Source organism: Elephas maximus, chromosome 12, assembly GCF_024166365.1.
Source record: "Elephas maximus indicus isolate mEleMax1 chromosome 12, mEleMax1 primary haplotype, whole genome shotgun sequence".
Lineage (NCBI taxonomy): Eukaryota > Metazoa > Chordata > Mammalia > Proboscidea > Elephantidae > Elephas > Elephas maximus.
This window is the reverse complement of record NC_064830.1, coordinates 57434712-57454447: the sequence shown is the minus strand read 5'-3', so window position 1 is coordinate 57454447 and position 19736 is coordinate 57434712. Positions and strand designations below refer to the sequence as shown.

The following is a 19736-nucleotide window of genomic DNA, read 5'->3' as shown; positions in this document are numbered from 1 at the left end:
TGCAACCATTCTCACCCTCTTTTTCTGAGTTGTTCTTCTCTCAGTAACATAAACTCACTGTGCCCTAAGGTTTCTATCAGTCTTTCAAGCTGCTGTTGTCAGTTTGATCCCATATAGATAGTTCTTAAAAGAGCATGATGCTCAAGGCAGGCCCCTGGGGTCAATTTTACAAACTTTCTAGGTACAGGCGTTTTGACCCTGTCTACTCTTGGGCAAATATTTTCTCAGGTCACTGTCACCCCTTTTCTCTGGCATCATTCCCCCACCCTCCCCGTGCCTAGAGCTCTTTGGGCAGATGGCCCAGGCCCTCCCCATCTGAAAGGTCACGAGTGCCAGAGGGAACCTAGCCTGGGACAGCCATCCTGACCCCAGGCTGGAGAAGGGGGTAGGAGGCCCCCACAGGAGCCTGCAGCCCCCTTTATCTCGGGAATTCCTCCCTTGCAGCCCCCTCTGGCCAGAACCCAGAGAGGCCTTCCAGATAGAATGGGGGGAGGAGATGAGACAGACTCACAGGACCTATGTGCTGGTGGGGTGGGGAGGAGTGGGGTGGGGTGGGCAGACTTGAGAGGTTGTGTGGTAAATCCACCTGGACTCCAGCCTTGAGCTCCCTCCTGCCAAGTGGGCAACCTTGCATTCCAAATGCCGGGGCAGGGAGCGGCAGAGAAGACCATCCATGGCCCAAGAGAGGGACAGTGAGAAGGGCAGGAGGAACAAGGGAGACCCAAGGGCAGGAGATAAAGGCCCCTCACAGGGCCCGGGAAGGCAGCCGGCAGCCCCCTTCCAGGGGGCAGGACCTTGGTCTGGGCAAGGTCTCCCCTTTCCCCAGGCTTAAGCTCGGTGTCCAGGCCTCTCCCAGCCTTTGCCTAAGTGGAGAGCACCATAGGCAGCTCCCTTCACTCCAACAGCTTTGCACCACTTCTTTCTTCTCCTGGATAGTTTTGGGGCCCCCAGACAGTGCTGAGTGAGTTGTTTTCAATGTTAACTGTAAATGCCAAATGTCCCAGGCTCAGTCTTGTCCTGTCCCCTCGTCCCCCCGTCTGCTACTGTGGGGTCTGTGCCCAAGTGACCCTGGTGGGTCCTCTCAGATGTCGTCCCTGTGTATCTGCATTGTCTTAGACAAATCACATTTTCAGCAGCCTCCTGCTCTGCCCCACTCCCACCACGGTGACCCTGGACCTACCCCACACACTCACATCACTGTCCCTCATTCTACTGAACCCCCTCCCCCAGCTCCCGTCCTCATGTCCCCTGCTTCACAGTCCTGCTGGGGCTTCTCCACCCCTCAGCCTGAAGCCTGTGCCCCATGTGAACCACACTGACCACTCGATTTAAAGCCACAGTCCCAGCCCCATCCCACCTGCTCTTCCAATTTCCCCACCCACTCCACTTTTTCTTCTTTTCTCAGAAAAAAAAAAAAAGTTTTTGTTTTATTGTGTATTATCCTCTAGAATGTAAGCTCAGGAAGGGAGGAACTTTTTGTTTTGTTTATTGATCTATCCCAAGCATCCAAAGCACAGTGCTGCCCATAGCAGGCACCCAGAAACCCTCAAGCACCTCAGCCTCACCAGCTTCTTGAGGGGTGCCCACCATGCTTCACACAGAGCTGGTGGGTCCCCGTGACACTGAGCCTTGTGGGGCAAATGCACAGGAGGGGTTGAAGCATACTTGGGCTCACGTATACCTGCTCCATGGTGGGCAAAGAGGCTGGTCCTGTCTTCAATGAGCTGGCCTTGCACACTTGTCTTCAGTTTCACCAGCACAAACAGGTGATGATCCTTTGAAATATGAAGGGTCCTCAGGGTCACCTGGAGGTGGAAAAACAGGCCTCAGGAGAGAGGAGAGGCCTGTCAGTGGCCAGCTTGGGCCTCGGGAAAGAAAAATTCCTCAGACCCAGTGAATAGATTGCTCAAGGCCAAAGGAATCCAGTTGCTGGCGAGTCGATTCCAACTCATGGTGACCCCATGGGTGCAGAGTAGAACTGCTCCATAGGGTTTTTAAGGTTATGATCTTTCAGAAGCAGATCACCAGACCTATCTTCCAAAGAGCATCTGAGTGGGTTCGAACACCAATCTTTTAGCTAGTAGTTGAGGCTTAACAATTTGCACCACACATGTGTCATGAGTTTGCCTGATTGGAATGCTGGTAACATACAAGGGATTGAGCAGATAGTTAATATTTTGAGGAGAAAAAAGAGTCAAACCTGTTGCTGTTGAGTCGATTCTGACTCATATTAACCCTATAGGACAGAGTATAACTGCCCCATAGGGTTCCCAAGGAGCACCTGGTGGGTTTGAACTACAGATTTTTTGGTTAGTAGCCAAACTCTTAACCCCTGCACCACCAGGGCTCCCTATTAGAGAAGGGAAGCACAAATACGAAAAGGGGGTTGGCCAAAATGAACCATGTGGTGTTGGAATGTAATTGGAGGCACTGGTGTGAGGTCATGGTTTCTACTATATTTCGATTAAAAAAAAAAAACCAAACCCATTGCCATTGAGTCAATTCTGACTCGTAGCGACCCTATATGACAGAGTAGAACTGCCCCATAGAGTTTCCAAGGAGCACCTGGTGGATTTGAACTGCCAACCTTTTGGCTTTTAACCACTATGCCACTAGGGTTTCCATATTTAGATAGGCATAGAAACAGATATAGATATATGTATGTATGTGTATACATAAACATGTTTCCTGGCTCTGTCCACAGCCTGGGAAGAGTAATACTCTAGAAACAATGAACGTACCCAGTGCCCAAATCCTGGGTATCAAATATCACTCTCCACTAAGAGGAAACAGATCTCTGTGAGAAATGGCTGATTTCAGCGCTGGGGCAGGTAAAGCACAAGATGAGCCTGGAGACTCTTATGCCAGAAAGAAATAGTGTACTGAAAAAATGATGGAGACAAGTCAAAGGACACAGGTGCCAGCCTGAAGGGGCTTCCACTGGCTGAAATCTGAAACAACTTGAGCCTCAAAATAAAGAATGATGGTAACAGATTATAGTCCACTGAATACAATGGGAATTTATGATTCATGCCAATATAAAAAAGGAAATAATGGAGGACAGCTCTTCCTTACAGTAGAGTATCATCTAGTAAGTATGGAAGGAATGATGGAGAATTGAGCAACCATCGTAGTAACAATTGATTCAGACAATAACCATCAATGGATGCTAAGATCAGGGGGTGAAAGTTGTCTAAAGAACAGGATATTTACACAGTCTCAAACTATTGCTTTGCAAAATACTAATGAAGAATCATAAAACTCTTATTAATAACACTGTATTGGAGAAACGTGGCAGACACCATCTAACCAAGTAGTCAAAATGAACTTCTCTAGTAAAGGAACAACTCAACATCATACACCCAGGTGAGCTGCAATGAGAATGACACAGCATCACTTCTGTGATATTCCTGCCCAAAATGCACAGCCTGAATCTCGCCATGAGGAAACATCAGACAAACCCAAACTGAGGGTTTCTACAATGTAACTGGACTTTGCTCTTCAAATTATTAAGATCACACAAGGAAAGATTGAAGAGCCAGGTTGAAGGAGACTGACCTGACACTTAAATGCAATGTTTGATCCCGGACTGATGAAGGACATGATTGGGGAAATGGACAGAATGTGACTGAGCTCTGTGCATTAATTGGTTGGGATTAGTGTTAACCTCCTGACTTTGATGGTTGTTTTTTGGCTGTGCAGGCGAGTGTCCTTGTTGATTTTAGGAAACTCACACTGAAGTATTTAGGGTAATGGGAAATCATGTCTGCATTCTACTCTCAAAAGGTTCAGAAAGAAAAGAGAGAGCAAGTGAAAGTAGGAGAATGGATAGAGAAGGTAGATGTGGTAGAACGTTAATAACTGAGGAATTTGGATGAAGGCTATTTGGAATTCTGCCTTCTTTTTTTTTAACATCTTTATTAAAATATAATTCACGTGTCATACAACTCACACAGTAAAGTGTACAATTACATGTTTTCTAAGCATATTGACAGTTTTGCAACCATCACCATATTCAATTTTAGAACATTTTTATCACCCAAAAAGAAGCCCTGTTCCCCCTAGCAGCCACTCCCCATTTCTCCTACCTCTGTATTATTTGCAGATTTTTGATAGTTTGAGATATTTCAAAAGAAAAGTTTACAAGGTTATGATAGTGTTATTATGAACAACGAACTAAGCAAACATAAAAAAAAAAAAAGAGCAAACGTTAGGGTTTTTTTGTTGTTGTTGTTGCAACTCCTTCCATTATAGCCATGGTACTGTGTTCAGAAGTCACTTGGGACAATTACTTTCTCTAACATTGTTAGGTTAATTTATTTTATTTGATTTTCAATGTTGGGGTTTTGGATTTTGCTCTTTTAACTTTATTTTTCAATAAGTAAAATATTTACATGATTCAAAGATCAAAATTATGTAAAGAGTTATACTTGGAGAAGCTTTGCTCTGTTCTTCTATATCCCCATCTCACACTATGGATGGATAGTTTGTATCATTTGCCGTCTGTCCTTCCATTGTTACTTTTTGTAAAAACAAGTATATATGTGTGTGTATATGTGTACATTGCTCAGCATACAGATAGAACAAGCGTGGTCAGAGGGTACAACCCTAACTCATACCTTTCCTGATGTTAAACCATGCAGTTAGTATCTCCTTGTTCTGTCCAAACAACTGCCTCGTGGTCTATGTACAGGTTCCTCATCAGCATAATTAAGTGTTCTGGAATTCCCATTCTTTGCAATGTTATCCATAATTTGTTATGATCCACACATTCGAATGCCTTAGCATAAAATTTTTTTTTTTTTTAGCATAGTCAATAAAATATAGGTAAACATCTTTCTGGTGTTCTCTGCTTTCAGCCGAGATCCATCAGATATATGGGCTATATCCTTTCACCATACTTCTTTAGTCTGTATGCTGAGCAAAAAATCCAAGAAGCTGGACTATGAAGAAGGATGCGGCATCATGATTTTGTGAAAACTCATTAAAAACCTGAGTTATGCAGATGACACAACCTTGCTTGCTGAAAGTGAAGAGGATTTGCAGCATTTACTGAGGAAGATCAAAGACCACAGCCTTCAGTATGGATTATACCTCAATATAAAGAAAACAAAACATCCTCACAACTGGACCAATAAGCAACATTAGCAGTCAAGAAATTGAATGACATATTGCAACGGGCAAATCTGCTGCAAAAGACCTCTAAAGTGTTGAAAATCAAAGATGTCATCTTGGAGACTAAGGTGTGCCTGACCCAAGCCATGGTGTTTTCAATCACCTCATGTGCATGTGAAAGCTGAACAATGAATAAGGACGACCAAAGAAGAACTGACGCCTTTGAATTATGGTGTTGGCAAAGAATATTGAATACACCATGGGCTGCCAAAAGAACAAACAAATCTGTCTTGGGAGAAGTACAGTTGAAATGCTCATTAGAAGCAGGGATGGCAAGACTTCATCTCACATATTTTGGACATGTTATAAGGAGGGCCCAGTCCCTGGAGAAGGATACCATGTTTGGTAAAGTAATGGGTCAGCGAAAAAGAGGAAGACCCTCAAGGAGATGGATTGCCACCTTGGCTGCAACAATGGGCTCAAACATAACAATGATTGTGAGGATAACACAGGACTAGGTAGTGTTTCATTCTGTTGTACATAAGGTCGCTATGAGTTGGAGCCAATTCGTCAGCACCTAACAAGTATGTATATATATGTGTGTATATAATATATATGTACACACATATATATACATGTACATACATATGTATTTCCCTTCTTTTCTTACACAAAAAGTAGCCTGCTATATACACCATGCTACATTTTTCTTTTCTTTCTGTCTCTCTTTCCCTTTTTTTACTCAATAAATCCTGGCTATCACTTCTAATTTTATCACTTCTAATCCATCACTAGAAACTGTCCTCATGTTTCTTTGGGCTCACAGTCTCATGTGTGGATATTTTTGGTTTATTTCATCAGTCACCTGTGATGGACACTTGAGTTTTCCAATGTCTTGCAAATAAAGGAGCCCCAAGTCATTTTGCATCTGTGTCCTGTCCCCTCAACAATGTGTCCTGCCCTACCTCCCATATATAGGAGAGGTCTCTTTCTCAGCTGCAACAGATATGGTCAGACTCCTGAATTTTTGCCCATCCGGTAGGTGAGAAATCGGCCCTGGTGGGTTTTTAGTGTGCTGTTAATGTGCGTTTCTCCTATTATGAGTGAGGTCAAGTTTCTTTCTTACCCTGAAGGAACATTTTCTTTATTTCTGTGAACTCCGATATCCTGCCAGTCTTCCCACTAATTGTGGGCTCCCTGGGTGTCAGGAAGCTTTGCTTATTTTAGCTGCTGTAATATGCATAGCGGTGGTGCTTGGACCCTGTTTTGGGTTCAATAAGTGTTTGTTTAGTCTAGGAATGAATACATCTATCACTCCCCTCTTTGTTCCATTAGGGGTTGAATGGGATCAGATCATGCATAGCCAGGAAATAGTATAAATTCCGAGAAGAAGGAACACTTATGTGACCCAGGTAGGGCTATTTCTGAGGGGCTGAGTGGGGCTCAGCGCTGCCCTCCGAGGAGAAAGGGCAGAGAAGCCACTATGGTATCCCACCTGGTCCAAGTAACCCATACCCCAGGCCCAGACCTTCCGACCTCCGAGAGATCCTGGGATCAATGCGAAAGATCCCTACAGCCCACCCAGTGACCTCAAGGCAATGCTCTCCTTACAGCGGCCTAGTGACCACATAGACCAGGTGGAAGTTGATTTGTTTATTGGCGCGTCCTGCGGGACATGAGGGGCCTGAGGCCTGGGGCCGGGAAGGGCCTCAGCCTGTCTTCGGGGGACTGGGGACAGCGCTCAGCGGTACTTCTCGGTCAGGACGGAAGACACAACGGACAGGAATTTGTCCCAGGCGGCGTGGGCCTCGGCCGTGAAGTCAGCGGGGAAGCGCGTGCCCAAGGTCACCAGCAGACAGTGTGACAGGAGCTGGGGGCGGAGACGGCTCAGGGCCTCGCTTGGGCCACCCTGGCCGAGACCCCGCCCCGCCCCTCTCCCCGCCCACCCCGGCCCGCTCCGCCGCGCCCACCTTGAAGTTGACCGGGTCCACGCGCAGGATGTAGGCGTGCAGCTCGCTCAGCTTGGACAGCGCGCCTGAGATATTGTCGATGCTCTTGACCGCGTCACCCACAGCGGCCACCACCTTGGAGCCGTGCGCGCGCAGCTGCGCCGAGCCAGGGTGCAGGTCGAAGTGCGGGAAGTAAGTCTTGGTCTGGGGGTAGCTGGCGAAGAGCCTGGTGGGACAGGGGCGTGAGCAAGACTCTCGGGCCAAAGCGTAAGGGGCGCCCAAAACCCAGTAGTCAAGATAAATTATATTTAATGCAATGTTAAAAAAATAAAAATACAAAAAGCCCGTGATGAACAAAACTTTAAAATTCTAAATACGAACAGAGTCGGTATTGCTGATTTTTTCTGTTGTCCAGGTTCCAGTATGACACTGCCTCATCGTTCATTCATTCAACAGATGTTTGTGGATACCCAGTGCTGGGCAACGCTGGGCACTGACTCAGTCCATGCCTTTATCATCCATCCTCACCTACCTACCCTACTCACTGACCCCATGCCCTCTCCTTCCCACCACTCACCTTCACTCACATCCTCCACACTGACCCTCCTCACTGACCTCACTGATCCCCTCACTGACCCACCTTACTCACCCCCCCCACTGACCCTTCCTCACTAACTCTTCCTCACTGACCCCCCTTACTAACCCTTCTCACTCATGCCCCTCACTGACCCCTCCTCACTGACGCCTTGACACTGACCCCTTCTCACTCACCCCTTCTTGCTGACCCCCCTCACTGACCCCTCCTCATTGACCTCCCTCACTCACCCCCCTCACTCATCCCTCATCACTGGCCCTCCTCACTGACCCCCCTCAGTGATCCCCCTCACTCACCCCTCCTCACTGACCCCTTCCTTACTGTCTTTTCCTCACTGATCCCTCCCCACTGATCCCCTCACTGACCCCTTCTCACTGACCCCCTCACTCACCCCTCCTCACTGATCTTCCTCACTCACCTTTGCACAGTAACCCCTCCTCACTGACCCCTCCTCACTACTGCCCTTTCCCAGCCCCGTTTCATGTCCTGTTGCGTGCTTACCTCTCCAGGGCTTCGGTGCCAATACTGTCAGCCTGTGTGGACACCTTGTTCCACATGGACACGATGATGGTCCTCTCGGCCTTGGTCAGAGACATGGCAGTGGCAGGAGCTGGTGGAGCTCAGGACTGGCCTCGGTGGTGCTTAGCCTCCAGGGCCTGTTTTATGGAGCTGAGGGCCTAGCCAAGACCCTGGGAGAGGGGAGGGGGCTTTGGAGTTGAGGTCTCTTATCAGATCTCGTGATAATGGGCAGTCAGGCCTGGTGGGATTGGTGAAGTTAGGGGCTATCGTTCCTGCCACCCTCACTCCCCTTCCAGGGGGCGTTGGCCACAGCTTGACCACAAGTGGAGTGAGATAGGGGCCTAGACACCCAGAAGGTCACCCTTGCATCTGCAGCCTGACTCCTTATCCATTCTGGAATTGCAAAATGGGGGGAATGCTTGGAGCAGGGCCCAACATTCACCCCCTTGGCTGGAACATGCCCTACCTGCTTCCCTCACTGGGCTCATTGGACTCCTCAGTGGGCTCCCTTTGAACTCCTGGGCCAGCCCCAGCCAGCCCCATGGCAGCCCCTCCTCCTCTAGCTCTACATTCTTGTTTTTTTTTTCAGGAAATCAATAATTCTGAGAACCCAGCATTGAGGAAAGGTGTGCTCCCCTGACTAGCTGGACCAGGTGGCAGGTCCATGAACTAGAGTCCATGCAATATTGTGCACTCTTAGGGAATCAGTAGTGTACTCTACAACAGTCATTGGAAGATAATGAGACAAACATTTCTTTTTTTTGACTATGTTGATCCCTTTTTTAAAAATTGTGGTACAAATATATATAACAAAACATTTGTCATTTCAACATTTTTTACACTTACAATTCAGTGACATTAACTATGTTCATTAATTTGTGCAACCACCACCACTATCCAAATTTTTCCACGACCCATAACAGAAACTCAGTGTCCCCTCTGCTCCCACCCCTGGTAACCACTTATAAACTTTGATGTCTATATAATAGCCAATTCTCGGTATTTCATGTAGGTGAGATCGTATAATATCGAGGCAAACATTTCCTTCAGTTTTATTTTCGATATACAATAAATTGACTTTTTAAAGTGTACTGTTCTACAGTGAGGAATCTGTGAAACATTTCGTAACATGGAGGAACCTGGAAGGTATTATGCTGAGTGAAATTAGTCAGTTGCAAAAGGACAAATATCGTATAAGGCCACTATTGTAAGAACTTGAGAAACAGTTTAAACTGAGAAGAAAACATTTTGTGGTTACAAGAGGAGGGAGGGAGGGAGGGTGGGAGAGGGGTATTCACTAATTAGATGGTAGATAAGAACTACTTTAGGTGAAGGGAAAGACAACGCACAATACAGGAGAAGTCAGCACAATTGGACTAAACCAAAAGCAAAGAAGTTTCCTGAATAAACTGAATGCTTCGAAGGCCAGTGTAGCAGGGGCAGGGGTTTGGGGACCATGATTTCGGGGGACATCTAATTCAATTGGCATAATAAAATCTATTAAGAAACCATTCTGCATCCCACTTTGAAGAGTGGCATCTGGGGTCTTAAATGCTAGCAAGCGGCCATCTAAGATGCATCAATTGCTTGAAACCCCCCTGGATCAAAGGAGAATGAAGAACACCAAGGACACAAGGTAATTATGAGCCCAAGAGACAGAAATGGCCAGATGAACCAGAGACTACATCACCCTGAGACCAGAAGAACTAGATGGTGCCCAGCTACAACCGGATGACTGCCCTGACAGGGAACACAACAGGGAACCCCTGAGGGAGCAGGAGAGCAATGGGATGCAGACCCCAAATTCTCATAAAAAGACCAGACTTAATGGTCTGAGAGTGGAAGGACCCCAGTGATCATGGCCCCTAGACCTTCTTTTGCCCCAGGACAGGAACCATTCCTGAAGCCAACTCTTCAGACACGGATTGGACTGACAATGGGTTGGAGAGGGACGCTGGTGAGGAGTGAGCTTCTTGGATCAGGTGAACACTTGAGACTGTGTTGGCATCTCCTGCCTGGAGGATAGATGAGAGGATAGAGGGGGTTAGAAGCTGGCGAAATGGACACAAAAAAAGAGAGTGGAGGGAGAGAGCAGGCTGTCTCATTAAAAAAAAAAAAAAAAAATTTTTAATTGGGAGTGTGTAGCAAGGTGTATATGGGTTTTTGTGTGAGACACTGACTTGATTTGTAAACTTTCACTTAAAGCACAATAAAAATTATAAAAAAAAATTAAAAAAGTGTACTGTTCTATGAATTTAATACAGGTATAGATTTGTGTAACCACCACCCCCATAAGGATACCCAACAGCACCAGCACCCCAACACTCTCACTTGACGCCCCTTTGCAGTCTCATCCCCCCACCCCACACCTCTGCTAAGCACTGATCTCTTCTCTTTCACTAAAATTGTATCTTGTTTTTCAAGAATGCCATATAGGTAGAATCACACACTGTCTTAGTCATCTAGTGCTGCTATAACATAAATACTGCAAGTGGATGGCTTCAACAAAAGGTTTATTTTTTCCCAGAGCAATAGGCTAGAAATCTGAATTCCAGGCACCAGCTCCAGGAGAAGGCTTTCTCTCTCTGTCGGCTTTGAAGGAAGGTCTTTGTGATGCATCAGTCTTCCTTTGGTCTGGGAGCATCTCATCACAGGAACGTCAGGTCCAACGGATGCACTCTGCTCCTGGCACTGCTTTCTAGGTGGTATGAGGTTCCCACATCTCTGCTCGCTTCTCTCTTTTATATCTTAAAAGAGATTGGCTTAAAACACTACCTAATCTTGTAGACCTCATCAGTATAATTACTGCTAATCCATCTTATTACTTCATAGTGAGAGGATTTACAACATATAGGGAAATCACATCAGAAGATAAAATGGTAGACAATCATGCAATCATGCAAGGGAATCATGACCTAGCCAAGTTGACAGATTTTTGAGGGGACACAATTCAATCCATGACATACAGTATGTAATCTTTTACGATTGGCTTCTTTTAAATAGCATAATGCCTTTGAGAGTCATCCAAGTTGTTGCGTGTATCAGTAGTTCATTTCTTTTTATTGCTCTGTAGCATCCCATAGTATGTCTATACCATACTTGTGTACCCACTCTCCTATGGAAGGATGTTTGGTTTGTTTCCAGTTTGGAGCTATTACAAATAAAGCTGCTATGAACATCGTGCAGAGGTCTTTATGTGAACATATGTTTTCACTTCTCTAGGGTAATACCATATCTAGGAGTAGGTTGCTGGGTCATATTGTAGGTGTATGCTTAACTTTATCAGAAACTAACAAACCGTTTTCCAGGGTGGCTGTGCCATTTTGCATTCTCACCAGCAATGAAGGAAAGCCTGAGCTGACTGCAATTTTGCCAGCCTTCTGTTTTTTTTTTTTAGCAATTTTATCAGCTGTGAAATAGCTGTCATGGGTTTAATTTTCATTTCCCTAATGATTAGTCATGTTGAACATCTTTTCACATGCGTATTTCCCATCTGCATATCCTCTTTGCTGAACTATCTATTCAAGTCTTTTGCCCACTGTGTAGCTTGTCGTTTCATCTATTCCCCAAGGTTTGCTTTCCAAGAGCAAATCTCACCTGGGTTAGTGGCTCAAGTTCAGCCTGCCCACATCAGAGCCTACCCTTCCAGTAGGCAGCTGGTCTTTTCCTGGCCCTGCCACTTGCTCACAGGTGTTGGTAGGTCGAGTTTCTCTTTCTTAAACTAGAAAAGTTCTAAGGCTCTTCAAGCTTCATTTTCTGTGGTTCTCTATCTTTCACTCAGGCAGGAAGGGAATAGAGTCTCTGTAAAGCATTGGCAGGGTTGCCTCTGTGGCTGCTATTGGGGGCTCATGAAGGAGGGCTCGTTTTCAAATGGGAGGCAGTCAGTGCCCAAGAGGCTGGGAGACAACAGTGGTGACTCCTAAGTCAAAAAGTCTGCACTGTATAATCCCAGACTGTCAGAGCTGAGTAGGGCCTCAGAGAGCATCCAGGCTCATTTCCAGAGGGAGAAACTGAGGCCCAGAAAGGGGCAGTGACTTGCTCTAAGTCCCACTGCAAGTTAATGAGAGAGCTCCCAGGAAGCTGAGCCTTTTTCCACTGCAGGAGGGGCAGCCCTCTCTGGACTGTCAGGGACGGGGTAGGAGGAGTCAGAGAGAGAGATCTAGAATAGACTCCAAATCCTTGCTGCTCAGGTGTGGTTGGGGTCCAGGGGCTTGGGTATCTCTCATGACCTGCTGAATCAAACATGCATGTTAAAGTTGAGGCACGCTGGGCGGAGACTTCACCCCCCTAGAGAGATTACTGTGAGGGGACACAGAACTAGGGATGCACCCCCTCAACTTGGGCCAGAGGACACCTCCTTGGTGCATGAAACACAGTAGACACGTGTTAGAGGTCTCAGGAGGTGCTCACCTGTGGTACCTAGGGACCCTGGGCCCCGTTCTCCAAATGAAACTTCCTCAGCATGGAGAGTGGCGCTCAGGCTCTGGGAGAGCTATAGGCAGACTCTTCTCACAACTGAGAGGAGAAGCAGGTTGTCTGAGCTCCCCACACTCCCTTTACCATCCCACATACCTGTGGCTCAGCATCTGTGCCTTCCTTCTGAGCTGGGTCTGCACTCCTTCCAGCAGTCTGCCAGTTTAGAACCGTGAATGTGACTTTGAGAGGACCAGTTTGGAAAGAGGTTGTCAGGGTGGGATGAGGTCTGCCGAGAAGCCCAGGGTTGAGGGCATGTGTTTGCTTGTTGGGTTGCTGCAAGAGACTGGCTACTAGGTCCTCCTCTGACTACAAGGGCCTTAGGCCTCTTGGGGCTGTTGTTTGGGGTTTCTGAGACATTACTGCTCCCTGGGTGGGTACCATGACAGGCTGGGACCTACCTCCTTACCTCCCAAGGGTAAGGGGACAGCCATTCCCTGCAGGGCCAGCCCATGCCCCAGGGCCCCAGGTCACTGACTCACCCAGCTGCTGTTCCAGCAGGCTCTGGGTTTCATCAGGGCCTCACCAGCATCAGGCAGGCAGACGGTTTGGGGCTGGGATTTTGGTGGAACCAGAGGCAAATGTTTCCTACATGCAAAGTTTTGGTAACAGACATGTTGCTGAATTATTCTTAAAGAAAATTGTGGTGCTTGGACAAGCCCTGTGAGTTAGGAAACATATATACAAACATACACAGGTATGGAGAATCATCGGTATGCCCAGTGCTGTGCTAGAGCTGTCTTACTGTGCTCACTTCATCTGTGCTGAGCTGTGAAGTGGCATGCTTGTCAGGGTTGAGGCAGGAGCATGTCTAACATCCCCTCTACTTAGCATACAGGGCAATGGGCTCCCTTGGCTGCTGGTGCCCATATGTGGATGAACTATCCAGGCCTGCAGGTCCTGTCTACCCTCCTGGGAACCTCTGCCAGCACTGCCTGACCCCCTCCTTCGTGTCTCTCTCTTATTTATAATTCACTGCTGCTCTTCCCTCATGGGGCAGGGTCCCCCAGAGGTCTGCCTGGTGCCATCCGAGTGGCTCCAGCATGCTTGCCAGGAGTGTGGCCTTGTCTCTCTGGGGCTCATCCCAGCCTGAGGCCTGCCTGGCCTTCTCTGGACGCCCCTTTCTGCTGACTGGTTAAGAAGGAAACTCTCGGCCATCAACCCAGCACCCAGGGCCTCCCCCGGCCACATGGGATGGGGGTGTGAGGCTGTTGCCCCCAGACTCAGGCAGTCCTGTGGCTTTGGCTCTGGAAAGGAGAGAGGGTGCACAGGGAGAGAAACAGTCAGAGAAGACAAAAGGAGGCAGTGGGAAGCATACAGAGCCGTGAAGATGAGCACAGGCAGGTCTCCATGAGGCATGTGCCAGGAGCACCCTCAGCCCAGGGCCCTGGACCAGTGGGGCTGCCCATCCCCTGACAAGGGTGGTGCTGGCCGTGGGCTCCAGGTTCCCTCTCCTAGGGCTCCATGCAGGGTACAGGTCTTCAGCTTCTCTTGGGCCCCAAAGCCTCCTCTCTGCCTGCTGGATCACCCTCTCAGGCCCCTAGCCCCACAGGAGAGGAATCCACAGGGGGCCACTTTTGTGTCTGGAACTTCCAAGCCCTGCAAAGCATTGTGGGCCGGCTTTGTTTCTTTTCCCTCTTCTCTTTGTTTAAACCTTTTTTCATTGTGGAATGAAGCACAATACACATTTTATAGCTTAATGAATGGTTATGATGCAGACCTCAATACCCCAATCACCTCCCCAGAGGTGACCCCACCCTAACTCACTTTCTTGCTTTTCAAGGGCTTTCGCCACCCAGACGCGCACCCTAAGCCTGTCCGTTTTTAGCTGACATCAATGGAGTGCTAAGTCCCAGACACGGTGCCAAACACTCTTCTTGCTGGGTCTTTGACCTCACATCGCTCTGTGAGGGAGGTTTCATTTTATTATTATTATTCTGTTTTTTAAGGTAAGGAAACAGAGACTGGGGGGAGGGGTTATGAAATTTGTCCAAGGATTCAGTGCAGGTGGGAGGCAACCCAGACCAGGAAGGTGACCTCTGTTAGATGTGAGCTGGGCTGTTGGCTTTTCAGGGCTCGGGCTATTGTGCCTTGGTTTCCCCACCCACAATACTGGGAGACCCAACCCCAGCAGTGCTTCAGGATGCTGAGAACTACTGGTCTCTGGGCCAAATTCCGAGCCCAGGCAGGTCCTGAGTAGTGGGTGCTGAACTCAGAGAGGTGCCTGGTCATGCTTGAGGGCGGGAGGCCAGGGTGGCCCTGGCAGGCAGAGTAACTGTCTGAGCCCCAATTTCATTGTTTTAGCCTTTAAGAGGGGTTACAACAGCCCCCACCTCAGGATGAGGATAATCTGTGCCAAGTCCCCACTGTGCAGGCTCAGTGCGTGGATTCCATTATTATTGTTACTATCCTTGTGGCTGGTCTCCCTGCAGGGTAGAAGGTGTAGCCAAGAGGGTAGGGGTTTCGAGGTGGTCTCCCAGATAGTCAGCTGGGAGCCCCACCCAGCCCTCAGAGCCCCACCCAGCCCTCCCTCTGGCAGATGGTGGCAGCCCTATCTCAGCCAACCTGGTGGCAGGATTGATAAGGCCCAGTTGATCCAAGTGGCCTCCACCCTTCACCACCCCCCATCCCTGTGCTCAGGCTGGAGTTTCCAAAACTCCATTTACCTTGAAAAAAACAGGCGAAAAAACAAGAGTTACAGAGGGTGCACCATGTAGGCTTAGAGGTTTGGGGTCAAAGCAGAGAGGAGTCTGAGGCACAGCTCTGAGGGGAGTGGAGGTTGGCCTGGGCACACCATTGTCACCACTGCCCCCTTACACGTCCCTCCTCTTCTCCCCATCTCTGAGTCCTCGTCCCACATCCGACACCCACATCCTCGCCACAAGGGAAACATAGGGACCTCCATCACTGCCACTCTGTCTCCCAGGCATCTGGCCTCTCCTGGCTTCTTTCCTCCCTATCCTTCCCAATCCCTCCCCACTGCCCTGCTGGACTCAGTCCTGCTCTGGCCTTCATTTCTATTCCAGAGATTCTCCTGGGAAGTGTGGGAGGAACTCAGAAAGCTTTTGATTGTACATAAATCTGTACAATAAGAGAAAATCTGTAACACAGGGTGACCACCCAAGTCATCAAAAAAGGACAAACGACCCACAGAAAACCAGGTCAGGAGGACAGAAAGGCAATGTCAAATGACAGAATTCTCCACCTCAGCAGTAACCAAAGACAGGCAACATGGAATAAAATACTACTTTCTTGCAACAATTTTTGAAAAATTTAAAATAAAATCAATGCTCTTCAGCCATATGCAGGGCAATGAATCCATCTGTAATGCCTAGGACATTTCAAATGCATGTCCCCTTTGCCCTGGTGATTTTAACCCAGGAATCCACCCTGCAAAATATGAGTATGAGACAGTGTTAGCACAAGAACAGTTACTTCAGCAAGAGAATGTTTATCCCGTAGTCAATTGGTTACGATCTGATGTATTTGATGTGTTCGGGAAAGATTTAGAAATAGTCACCTCCAGGGATAGGCAGGGTGATTTTTTATTTACTGTTTTTTTTTTTTTTAATTTAACAGCTTTACTGATATCATTAACAAATGATACAATTCACCTATTTAAAATGTACACTTCAATGGTTTTTAGTATATTCGGAGTTGTACAACTATTATACCACAATCTAATTTTCTAACATTTTCATCACCCCCCCCAGAAGAAAACCTATGCCCATTAGCAGTCACTCCCTATTTCCCCCCAATTTGTTTCCAGTCCTAGGCAACACTAATCTGCTGTCTCTATGGATTTGCTTGTTCTGGACATTTCACATAAATGGAATTATGTAATATGTGGCCTTTTTGGCTTCTTTCACTAACCATAATGTTTTCAAGGTCGACCCATGTTGTAGCATGTATCAGTGACTGAACGTTATTCCACTGAATAAATAGACCACATTTTTTTAATGCATTCATCAGGTTGATAGACATTTGGGTTATTTCCACTTTTTGGCTATTATGAATAATGCTGCTATGAACATTCCTACACAAGTTTTTGTGTGGGCATATATTTTCATTTGTCTTGGAATGGAGTGAAATTGCTGGGTCATATGGTAACTCCCTATTTAACCTTTTGAGGAACTGCCAAACAATTTTCCACAGGAGCTGAACCATTTTACAATCCTACCAGCAATGTACAAGGGTTCCTGTTTTTCCACATCTTCACCAACACTTGTTAGTTTGTCTTTTTTTTGTGTGTGTGTGTCTTAGAAAAACTTTAATGTAGATTAGATTAACTTTTTTTTTATCATGGTAAATATACATGTAACATTTGCCATTTCAACATTCTTTACATGTACAATTCAGTGACACTGTGTTCATCATGTTGTGCAACCATCACCATTATCCATTTCTAAATTTTTCCATCACCCTTAACAGAAGCTCAGTGTCTCCTAAGAAATGAATCCCTCCCCCCCATCCAGTCCACCCCAGGTAACCACTAATAACCTGAGGTCTGTATGCACTTGCCTATTCTAGGTATTTCATATAAGCGGAAGCATACAGTATTTGTCCTTTTGCAACTTATTTTACTCAGCATGATGTTTTCAAGATTCATTGATGCTGTAGCATGTATCAGGACTTCATTTCTCTTTGTGGATGGTAGTATGTACCACATTTTTATCCATTTCTCTGTTGATGGACATTTGTTTCCATCTTTTGGCTATTGTGAATAGTGCTGCAGTCAACACTGGTGTACAATTATTTGTTTGCATTCATACTTTCAATTCTTTGGGGTATATACATAAAAGTGGAATTCCTGGATCTTATGGTAATTCTATGTTTAACTTTTTGAGGAAGTGCCAAAATGTTTTCCACAGCTGCTGTACCATTTTATAATCCCACCAGCAATGGATAAAGGTTCCTGTTTCTCCACATCCTCACCAACACCTGTTGTTTTCTGTTGTTATTTTAAATCATAGCCATCTTAGCGGGTATGGAGTGATATTTAGTCTCTTTGATTGTAGTCACCCTAGTGGGTATGAAGTGTTCCGTCATTGTGGTTTTGATTTGCATTTTCCTGATGAGCAGCTTTTTATGTGTGTTTGCCATTTATAAGACCCTCAATGAGATGGATTGACACAGTTACTTCAACAATGGGCTCAAGCATAACAACGATTCTGAGGATGGTGCAGGACCTGGCAGTTTTGTTCTGTTGTACATAGAGTTGCTGTGAGTCAGAACTGTCTCATCAGCACCTAACAACAACATATTTCCTTTAGAGAAATGTCTATTCAAGTCCTTTGCCCACTTTTTGTTTTTTATTGAGTTGTTAAAATTTTTACAGCTGGATTCTGTAAGTCCCTCATCAGATATATGATTTGCAATTTTTCCCCCCATTCTGTAGATTGTCTTTTCACTTTCTCGATGGTGTCCTTTGCGCACGAAGTTTTAATCTGAGTAAGTCCAATTGAGCTATGTTTTCTGTAATCTCTTATGCATTTAGTGCTAAGAAACCATTGTCTAATCCAATGTTCTTAAGTTTTACTTTTTTAAAAATAATATTTTACTGCGATTTTGGTGAAAGTTTACACAGCAAATTAAAATCCCATTTAACAATTTCTATACAAATTGTTCAGTGACATTGGTTACATTTTCCAGTGTCAACATCCTCATTTCTGCTTTGGTTGTTCTGTTTTCATTAATCTAGCTTCCTCCCTCCCTCCCCCCTTACCTTCTCATCTTTGCTTTAGAGTAAAATGACTATTTGATATCACATAGATGATTTTTTAAAAGATCACAGTACTCACGGATGATATTTATTTTATGAACCAATCTGTTATTTAGCTGAAAGGTTACTTCCAGGAGTAGTTTCAGTTCAGTTTAGAGGGTATCTCGAGGTGATAGTCTTGGTGGTTCCTCTAGTCTCTATCTGGGCTTTTTTAGAATTTGAGTTTTGTCCTACATTATTCTCCTATTCTATCAGGGCCTATCTATTGACCCTGAGCAGAAGGTTGGTAGTGGTAGCAGGGTACCACCTAGTTCTTCTGATCTCAGGGTAGATTAGTTTCTTCTTTGAGTCTTTGGTTTCCTTCTCTTTTACTCCAGATAAGTACAGAACAATAGTTTATCTTAGATGGCTGCATGCAAGCTTTTAAGACCCCGATGCTATTCATCAAACTAGGATATAGAACATAAATTTTATGAATTATATTATGCCAGTTGATGGAGTTATCCCATTAGACTCTGATCCTTAGCCTTCAAATGCAGTAAACCAATCCCAGGAGGTGTTTGCTTATGTCTAAGAAGTATCCCTAACTGTGCCCCCTAAACTGTGCTTTGTTATATATGCGAATATATATGCAACATATCTTTACATGTACATACATATGCCTATAGATTATACCTACACATGCACACATATACTCTTTTTCTATACACATGTAGCATACATACCCATCTATGTAACCACACTTTTTTTGGTTGTTGTTGCAAAACTATATATCATCTACCAAAATGTTCCCTATTCTTGCGTATTTCCTAGTGACGGCCCTTACCTTGGTAAAGTTGTGCACATTTCACCCACCTTTGGTGTTACTTTTCCCATTACCCAAATACCAAGTGCCTACTAATGGGTTCGACTCAACGGCACTGGGTACTAATGGGTTACTGTGAATCGGAATCCATTCCACGGCAACTTTTTTTTTTTTTTAATCTAAGAGTGACTCCTCCTCCCCCTCCATCCAGGTAACCACCAACAAACGTTGGTTTCCATGTGTATTGTAGATTTACGTTTTCTCCTCAGTTTCAGTTCTCACATTTAGGTCTGTGATACTTCGAATTGATTTTTTTTTACTTTTAAGCGAAGCTGAACTTTCCGCCCGAAGCAAGTGTTACTTTTATAAGTGAAGAAAACAACATTTAGATAAAAGCTGTCTTAAACGCCGAGAACCTCCCCCTGGGCAACTGCCCCGGTTCCGCCTCCGAAGACCGGAAGGCAGTGCCACACTGTGCGCGGAAAAAGCCCCGCGCCTGCGCACAACCGCTCTCGCCCACGCAGACGCCCCTCTGGTGCCCGGGCTCCTACAGTGCCG

At 46.0% G+C, this 19736-nt stretch overlaps 1 protein-coding gene across 1 annotated transcript; it reads right to left on the bottom strand.

Annotated features, from left to right (window-relative positions):
* Positions 1-6790: 6790 nt before the first annotated feature.
* Positions 6791-8379, bottom strand: HBZ (hemoglobin subunit zeta). Its single transcript, XM_049903742.1, has 3 exons — positions 8161-8379; positions 7086-7290; positions 6791-6985 (listed from the first exon to the last, which is right to left on the bottom strand). Exons 1-3 carry the CDS (start codon positions 8253-8255, stop codon positions 6857-6859), a joined length of 429 nt encoding a protein of 142 aa, XP_049759699.1. The 5' UTR covers positions 8256-8379; the 3' UTR covers positions 6791-6856.
* Between the last annotated feature and the right edge of the window lie 11357 nt (positions 8380-19736).